The 9410-nt window shown below is 46.2% G+C and overlaps 1 protein-coding gene across 5 annotated transcripts; it reads right to left on the bottom strand.

Moving 5' to 3' along the window:
• Positions 1 to 5066: 5066 nt before the first annotated feature.
• Positions 5067 to 8033, bottom strand: LOC127327408 (uncharacterized). Of its 5 annotated transcripts, none has more exons than XM_051354181.2 (3): positions 6486 to 8033; positions 6301 to 6414; positions 5067 to 5418 (listed from the first exon to the last, which is right to left on the bottom strand). In XM_051354181.2, exons 1-2 carry the CDS (start codon positions 7960 to 7962, stop codon positions 6332 to 6334), a joined length of 1560 nt encoding a protein of 519 aa, XP_051210141.1. In that variant the 5' UTR covers positions 7963 to 8033; the 3' UTR covers positions 5067 to 5418; positions 6301 to 6331. The 5 variants fall into 5 exon arrangements, with proteins under 5 accessions (XP_051210141.1, XP_051210139.1, XP_051210142.1 ...); XM_051354179.2 differs by having other exon boundaries at positions 5067 to 5442; XM_051354182.2 differs by having other exon boundaries at positions 5068 to 5338.
• Positions 8034 to 9410: the final 1377 nt, after the last annotated feature.

Below are 9410 nucleotides of genomic sequence, written 5' to 3' on the forward strand. Positions count from 1 at the left end.
CCAGAGCACTGGCATTCTCCCTTCCTCGAGAAGACCATGGGTAAAGGATGGCCGCGGAGGAAGCCGGAGAATGACCATGAGGCCGAGTCGTCGGTTTGTAGCATCCCCATCATCATGGATGTGGGCGCGAGCGTTGTACAATAATAGGACTGACTGCGATGGGTGGGACGACGTTCACCTACCCGACGGCTGGCACCTCAACGCGCGGAGGGTGCCTATGCCGCCGGTACCATGGCAGGGTCGGGCCATACGCGGGGAGGTAGCGCGGTTGTTGGCCCTTCATTCTCTCGATATCCTTGTGGGCCCGGCGTACTACTTCGACCCGATGTTGCGGGCCACCTACGACAAGGTCGAGTGGGATCCTTGACACCATGTTGGGTTCCTCGGCGATAGCGGGTTCATTTAAGGCCCTCCGTCGGACGCAGACAGGATGGTCGAGGCCGAGGAGGAGCCGCCTTCGCCCTACAAGGACGACACGGCCTACTACCTAGGCTACCTCACCTACTTGGTGGAGAAATCCAGGGAGGAGGGCACGGAGGACGAACACTCTATGATGCCGAAAGGGGTGGACGACGAGGAGGCACTCAGGCTTGCCATTGAGGCCTCGCGTGCTCGCCCCCACCAGCACCAAGGTCGTCGTGTGACCAGTGGTCGACGCTTGCTTCGGTGGCTCCACCACCGAAAGTCCCTATGGCGGCTCCTCCACTAGTGTTCCCTCTGTCCGCGCCGGTGCCCAATTGGTTGGGCGAGATGTCGGTGATCGTGGACTTGACCCAGGAGGACGACAATGAGCAGTAGACTAGGTTTCGGCCAGGGTTTTTTTAAGTTTTGTCTTCTTTTCGTTTCAAATTTGTAAATCAAGTTTGCTATCTACATTTTTTTGGCGTAGGACCGTTAGGGTTGTCCTGACCCAAATAGATTAGGGTAGGACCCAAACAAATTACTCCGTAAAACGGATACTAGGACATGCCCTAAAGAGCATTGTGTGGTGTGGAACTCCTCGTCGTGCGGTTGTTGGCCCATGCCGATGCCGCCCTACGGCGACCGAAAGCGGGGCGATGTTGTGTGGTCGACGCGAGCACTTTTGCGGCGCGGGGTAGCCGAAAGGATGGATACGTAGCTCGTTGATCACGTCGCTTGCTTCCTTCCTTGCTCACCTAGAGCCGCCCACTCCACTCCATAGGGCGGCCTCCCTGCGCGTCGCGAACATGCCATGGGCCCTGAAACGCCGGCCGTTTGGTAGCCTGGGCGGCCTTTTCTGCGCCGGAGAAGGAAGTCATTCCCCATTGTTTGGGTGCCTGCACATACTACTTTCTTCCCTGCTCATGCAGCCCACACGCTGTTCGGTTGCAGATAGGGGCGAGTTGTGGTAACCCCTTCACTTAGAGTGGTGAGGTTACACAGTACTGCTAATAACTGAATTACAACACACAAAAGATTCAGTTCATCACAAAATGTGTTGGTAATATAGAGCAACTACTTAGTGGACGATGCATCACGAGTGAAGCAACTATACTCCGTGATGCATCGCAGGATCATCACACGAGGGGTTAGTATATATCACCTCGAACATGTTCATCATTATAGACCGGGGATTAGGTTCAAGCAAGTCCTAGCTAATGGAGGGATACGAGACCACCTCCCAAAATGAGCAGATCATGACCAAGGATGCAGAAGAACTAAGCAGGAAACTGCTTGTGAAGTCAGGTCCTAAGCGAGCTCCTCCTCTCCGGTGGCTGCAGCTTACGGTACTCGGCATACTGTTCTTCGTTGTCTGTAATGAAGTTGATAGCCCTGACCAGCAAGTTAGGTTGGAATAGTTGCGCTCTGCAGACAAACCGGGGCGTGAAGATCGTCTTCATCCGAGCATAGTTCGTGATCGGGGTTCCGACATAAGGGCGATGCCTCGAGTAGCAGCGCAATCCACAAGGAACAACTGTTAGTGCGGACGACATTCACATACAGATCTATGAAGGAACTCAATGAGGCTTACTACCTGATTGTACTCGTCCGTCGTATCTTCATCAGCAGCATAGAAGCAGCAACCATCTTCGCTCCAGTCTAGAATGAGATTTGTTTTCATCTTCAGTATGACGCTTCACTTGGTCCTCCAGTTTCTGATGTGGTTGTAGAGCTGAAGAGTGGTCACATGTATGCGAGCGAATGCAAGAACGTCAGCAGCTACCTTCTTCATTTGTTGCTCTTTGAATCCCATGTTGAAATAGACGCTGCTACGGACGAGCTGACCCAATCGATTGAGCATAAACTCTGAAAGCTCAAGTTTCCAAACAATGGCTGGTTTGCTTGAAATCAGACATTGCTCAGCATTGATAGTAGGAGCAGAAAGATCAGGGGAGTCCAATGGTATGATCGTCTACATGACAAACACTAGCAGATCAATGAACTACCACTACCACATCCACATCCTTAAGCACTACCACATCAATGAACTACCACATCAAGAAGAGCGACAAAAGTAAGAGCATCCTTACAGTTAGAGGAGCCACACGCAGCACCGAGGTCGGGGAAGCAGGGGAACCTGGCGAAGATGCAGACAGCACCAGCGTTCCAGTGGTAGAGTCAGATGCAACCCGGACAACCTCCACAATCTCGACTGGGGATGAAGGAATGTCCTACAATGGATTCGTTCAGGCCCCCCTATGTACCCACAAGATCTAGATCTAAGGCTAGGGTTTGGAGAAGCTTACCACAACCGAAGTCATCGACGCAGAGGAAGAAGACGACCATCAGGGGCCAGTAGCCGTCTCACAGCCACGGTCGCCGCCGCAAGCCTCGTCGATCGTGCATGTGAGGAAGAGCCGCCATGTCTCTAGATCGGGAAGGGTGGATGAGCTCGAAATGGAGGGAAATGGGGGATTTGGATTTGGATTTGGCTGTGAGAGAGCCGCCCCTATATACGGTGGCGAAATTTCAAGCGCGGTGACCGAATTCATCCCGCCGAGATTTCGCCGTCCCCGCGCGAGCTCATGCCATCTCCCGCGTTGGCTCTGCGGGAACGCGGCGTTCTCGAGTTCTGCCAGAACGGAGGTGGATCGCTAGAAATGGCCGCCGAACCGGCCGTTCCTCTAGGCCTGGCCCGACGGTGCTTTGAGAAGCGGTTCGTGCAAGAACGCGGGCAAAACCAGGTAACCAAACGGACCGAAAAATGTTGGGCCGATACAAACCAAGGGACGCCGAGGCTACCAAACGCGCCCATAGTCTCTGCAGCCATACAACGCATGTTCGTGAAATTATTTCACGACGCTGTGCAGCTTTGCCATACTGGGGTGTTGGATAAGGCAGTTGCCTAACCACTCAGCGGGCATGTACAATGGTAGGGAAGACACGTCTTCTCTTAGTAGTCCATGTCATCTAGAGAGAGTGATAAATATAATCGGTATAATGCATTATCTCTTATTGTCATCCCTTGTAATAAATAATAATTAATTATTTTTAGTAGGAAATTATGTGACTGAGGAAAGACAAGTCGTACAATAGGGAAAATAGTTTTCTCTTATTTCATAAGAGATCATCCCTTAGCTAAGGAAAGACAACCTTCTTTCCCTTCACATTCTCTCCTCCAACTAAGCAAAAATCTGACGTGGCAAGCATAAGTGAAGGCTGACATTATCGCATTGTACGTGCCCTAATGTCAAGCAACGAACTAGCTTGCCACATTATCACTGTAATACATTCTGGACGAATCATAGTATGGTCGAACATTTCTCTTCTGCTCAAAGCGTCAAAGCTTATATATCTCATTGCATTGATAAATACTCTCTTCGTCCCATAAAACTTGTCTGAGATTTGTCAAAGTTTAAATGTATCTACATACTATTTTGTGTTCAAATATATCAAAATTTAAACAAACCTTCGGACATGTTTCATAGGACAGGACGGAGGGAGTAGAATCTGGGGCTGCCAAGAACAGTCTCCTGCAAATTCCAGAAATCACAGCCATTTTTTTTAAAAAAAAGCAATTGAATAAAAAAGGTAACATTGCACAAAAAAGTGCAGTTTAGACGGACATCGCAACAGATAACGGATACTAACAAAAAAAAAACATGAAAATACCACTATAAAATAGGATTTTCAAGCTTCTTGCAAATAAGTGTACAAAATTCATTTTATGAATACATGCAGCAGGTCAATAAGCTATTCTTTCAAAAGAATGATACTGGAGTTTATGAAAAAACACATTGGGAAGCATAAGAGTCTGTACCAACCGTTTCAGATTTTTCGAGGCATTCAACTCAAACAGACTATGAATCATAAAAATACTGTCCAGCTACACGGTAACACAACTGGGAACTTCTATGAAAGGTGTGAAATCGCTCACATCAACGTATAACAGAACAGTTAGCTATCTCGCTCGCCGGCTAGTTGGACAGACAAGAAAAACCAGCAGTAGAGCTACTACCAACCAAACTAAAATTCAGCATGAGACATGCCCAGTTAAACTAATTCGACTCGATGTAGGACTCGAGCACTGGGCTTTAGCCAGCTTCTCCTTCTTTTCGGTTACCAGCTTCTTCAAATTCTTACGTTGTTCTCTCTTTCATCTTTACTGTCATTCTGTTCAGCTATGCCAGTTCATGCTTCTGTGAACATGTCATGACCGAACCACTGCGCTACAGTTTGCTCTTTTGGCTACCCAGCGCTTAATGTCAAGTAATCAAGGATCTGGCTTGCCAGATTAGTACTAGTAAATTAGTACTTTCTGGGGAATCATAGTAGTTCCTTGTTTGTAAGAGCACTTATCAGTTGTTATGGTTTTTTCTAGCTACGAATAGATCCCTTATCATCTGCCAGATGCAATGACAAATGTCACAAACCAGATTTGCTTGAACAGCTGTAATTACATGCTCAACTATTGCATTAGAAGCTGTATGCTCACAGCTGTCTGGTCAGAAATACCAGAAAACACATGCTAGGGATTAGCCCCAGCAATGAATAAGACGGATTCTCACACTCAGCATGGAATCCGCTAAATTTCCAATCACAACAGTTTCGTATAAGAAGTTAACAAACATCACAATGATTGCAGAATGCATGGAATAGAACAATAGCAAATAGTCAAGTGATAAGAACAGAAATTAGATGCAGCAGCATAATAATAGCCAGAGACAGGCAGAGGTGGATCACATAGTCTTGACATATTATTACCATGGCAACGGAAAGTGCACAGACGAACAGGGCTTGCGTTAAGTCCCCAACTCACTAGATTCATCAAGCTACTAACCAGCAGAAACGTAAATCCATCCATACCACTACCACTCTGGTAACAACAGCGCCACGGCAGAAGAGGATTATCCAGTCTCGTATTAGGGCATGCTACCTTGCTGCAATAAGTGTAGGATCAACCTCCTTTTCAAAGTTCTGGGACTCATTGAATTGATAGAGATAATTTGGGACCGCCTAGAACACAGTTTAACGCAAATTCTGGAAATCACGAACAATTTTAAAAAAGTGTAACTGCACATGAAAAGGTATTCACAAAACGGTGCAGTTTATATGGAAATTCAACAGATATACACCAAAAGAAACAGTGGAAACCACAAGTGTAGCCCGAGCTACATGTATATTTGTCATTTTTATGTTTTCCAATGTTATTTGTTCTCCGCTGTTATTTGACATCAACAATAGTGAACAGTGCAAATTTTCAAAACCTCAAAATCTGTCAGATTTGTCATTTTTGCTCAGCCTCGAATATATGGTATCTAGAGTTCAAATTTTGCACATTGATAGAACTCAACATTGTCTACATAAGATCTTTTCACATTTTTTTAGAAACTTTAAAATTCCATTTTTGTTTTTTTTAAACGAGCTAACATGAAATCCACACTCAAGAAATAGCCAAAATATAAGATTAACTGAAGATTCCTGTAAAAAAAAATACATAAATCCTTTTTACAGATAGACGCATTAGATCAATTACCTGCTGTTTTCTTTCACACAAAAACATAACATTGTAGTTTATGGAAAACAAATAACATTGGAAAACATAAGAGATTGTACGGTAACTGTTATAGACTGTACTCTCCCAACAGAACGTTGAGACTGTACTCTCCCAAAACCATGTTGAGACTGTATAATACACACGTTTCTGATTTTCTTTATTTTGGCCTGAATCATAATTATTTTCCAGTAATCGTCCAAAGCAAGATAACTAAACTTAAAAGCTATAATAAGACAGCTAGCTATCTTGCCAGCTAGCTGGACAGAGAAAAATTCAGCAGTAGGGAACTACTATTCCAGGCGAAAACTCGGCATGAGATATGCCTATCTACTAATTCATACCTTGTTAAACTAAGTCGACTTAATGCAGGACTCAAGCCCTAAGCTTTCGCCGGTGTCTACCTGAATCCATCTTTTTTCGAATTGCAATCCGCTCCTTTCTTCGCTTCTCTGTATCTAGACATAATAAAAGGGAGTTTGAGCTCTTGCAGTGGCTTGCCCATATAAAGTCTAGCTTAAAGTCTCACTTTCCGATAGCAATTCAAGGGAATTGAGCAGCTTAGCCCGGGCAGCTGCCCGGGCATGTCGGGTCGTGGCTCCGCCACTGGTCTCTTGATCTTGATCTTCATGAGAACCTTGATCAGTGATGCCGTGACCATCATCTTCACGCCCCTCCGATAAATCAGCATCAGCATCAGGATTGGTCCGCTTGGCACGTTTGCGTTCTTGTTTTATCTCTCCACCCTTTTTTGTCACATAACGCTCGTAAGCTTCATCGAGCATCTTGTCCAGCTGAGCATCGTCATCCTCTGTAGCATCATCAATTTGCACTCCCGTGGCCTTGCGTGCTTTATCCTTGGCACGACGTCTTGATTGCCGCTTCTTCTCTCCCGTTTGCTTTCTGTCAATGGCACCAACCAATTCCTCCATGTCCTGTAAGAGTTGACCATCGCCTTTTGCCTTGGCATCGGTCGCAGTACCATCAGCCTTTGGTGGTGTAACTTGCGAAGATGACGACGAGAGTGATTTCCTGAGGCGTACGCGCCACCTCAATATATGCTTGCAGCTATTTTTATCCAGCACCCGTAAATCTTCGCAAAGGAATCTCACCTCATCCGTAGTAAGCTCGTGATCCTTGATAGGCAGAGATGCAGGATCATCGAATGAAATCTCAGTACAAGAACCAAGAAATTCCTGCGGTGTCTGGGCATCCGACCATATGAACTCCGAGGCGAGACCAACGTTCCTCAGCACCGTGACTCCAGGTTCATACCCAGCAGAAGGTCTTTTCTTGGACTTGTTAGAGCTAAGCACATCGATGATAGGCAGTTCCTTGTCTGAATCCACACTGAACAGGTGCTTGATGTCGAGAAGCTCTGGGTGAATCCTCGCGGGGGCTTTGTATTTCAGGCAGACGATGTAGATTTCAGCGGACGAGCCGCGGCTCGCTGCAGGCTTGTGCACCTCGACCTTGCCGAAGAGCTGCCGGAGACAGAAGAGGATGGCGTTGAAATCCTGGGACCTGAAGACCTTGGTGACGAAGGCGCCCTTGGGGGCGAGGAACGCTGTGGCCAGGCGGACGGCGTCGATGACGAGCGCCGACTGCGCGGTGGCCTCCTGCGCCCACGCGCCGCCGACGTTGGGCGAGCCGTCGTGGAGGACGACGTCGAAAGCGGGGATGTCCCTGGAGTCCATGAGCCTGCGCACGGTGGAGCGGCACCGGGTGGTGGTGATGTCCTCCGTGAGGGCGTGCGCGCCGCGGACGGGGCGGATGGGCACGAGGTCGACGCCGACGACGAAGGCGCCGGCGGGGGCGCGGGCGACGGCAACCTGCAGCCATCCCCCCGGCGCGGCGCAGAGGTCGAGCACGGCGCGCGCGGTGGGGAGGAAGCGGAAGCGCGCGTCGAGCTGCTGCAGCTTGAAGGCCGCGCGGCTCCGGTAGCCCTGCTCCTTGGCGAGGTGGTAGTACTTGTCCTGCCGCTGCTTCCCCTTCACCTTGCCCATGGCTGCCGCCGCCGCCGCCGCCGCCGTTTCTGATTCGTTCTGATGAGACAAAGAAAAAAGGAAAACCCTTGAAGTTTATTTGGGCCTGGCTCCTCTCATATCAGCCGAGTGAGCGATACGGGTCAGGGCCGCTCATCAATCTCGGGCTCGATTGATTGCTCTCGCGCACCTGTGGGCTATTTGGACCGCAAGAAGGAAGGCCATCCATGCGGAAATTTTCCAAAGTTCGTTTGCGATCTTTAAGTTCATTGAAAATTTTCACAACGAACTGAGTAGTCAAGGTGCTAAAACCCAGCCCAGGTCGATGGGAACACCTCAATGGTTAACAGCTTCTACTTGGATCCCTCCTATATGTGATCATGTTAAAGTTAATGTTGATGCCGTTGTTGCGAGAACTGGAAACCGTGGTGTGGTGGCGGCAATCTGTCGTAGTAGTGTGGATGGATATTTTATGGTTGCTTCAGCTTTGGCTTGCATGGGCATTTCGGATCCTGGCACACTGGAATCTATTGCATGTCATGAGACACTAGCATTGCCAAGTGATCTACAAATCTCCAAGTATGTCATAGCTTCGGACTGTCAAGAAGTAGTGTTTGCCTTGAAGAAATTTTTTTGTCCAAGTTTTAGTAGCGTTCTGTGTGAAATAAAGAAGTGTAGTGTTGAGTTTGTGGATGTTAGATTCATTCATGAAAATAGAGTATATAATGGGCATGCCCATGATCTAGCTCGTAGCTCTTTCGATTTAGTACAAGGTCGCCGCTTGTGGCTTCTTAATCCTCCTGATATTGTACCCTTGGTCATTGAATAATAATGAGTTATGATCCCTTAAAAAAATCTGTGGTCGGGAGGTGCTATACATCGACCCGGTGGGCGTATAGCACATGCGGCACACCCCACGCTAGCTGTTGGGCCGACCTAGTGTTTGTTTGTTCTTTGCCTTTTTTTCTTTTTTTCCACCTGTTTTTTTGTTTTATTGTGTTTTTTAAATTTCAAAATTTTAAATATGAAATTTTCAAAACATTTTTTTAGTTGAAATTTTTTCGAGTATGAACAGATTTATAGTTTGAAAATTTCGACAAAATTCCCATAAAATGACATTTTTCAAAATATGAACATTTTTTGAATATGAACATTTTACAAATTTGAATATTTTAATTGTGAAAAGTTCCAACAAGATAAAAAAAATTAAATATGAACGTGGATTTATAAGGGCCTGGATCCTTATTTTTATAGTGTTCAAAATTAATTCAAATTCAAAAAATATACAGATCTAAAAATATTGTCAATTTCGAAAATGTTAAAATTCAAAAATTGTTTAAATTTTAAAATTTACTTTAAAAAATGTTCATATTTTCAAAATAATGTTTAGAGTTTGAAAAAAGTTCTTATTTTTCAAAAAATTCATATTTAAAAAAATTAATGTTTTAATTTTTTGAAATTTATATATT

The sequence above is a fragment of the Lolium perenne genome, chromosome 1, assembly GCF_019359855.2.
Source record: "Lolium perenne isolate Kyuss_39 chromosome 1, Kyuss_2.0, whole genome shotgun sequence".
Classification (NCBI taxonomy): domain Eukaryota; kingdom Viridiplantae; phylum Streptophyta; class Magnoliopsida; order Poales; family Poaceae; genus Lolium; species Lolium perenne.

What these genes read in the sequence shown, in the direction of transcription:
- LOC127327408 (XM_051354181.2), bottom strand. Translation starts at nt 7,962, where the DNA reads ATGGGCAAGGTGAAGGGGAAGCAGCGGCAGGACAAGTACTACCACCTC. An exon ending in CCTTGAATTGCTATCGGAAA is followed by an intron (nt 6,415 to 6,485) that starts GTGAGACTTTAA and finishes TATTATGTCTAG; the next exon opens with ATACAGAGAAGCGAAGAAAG.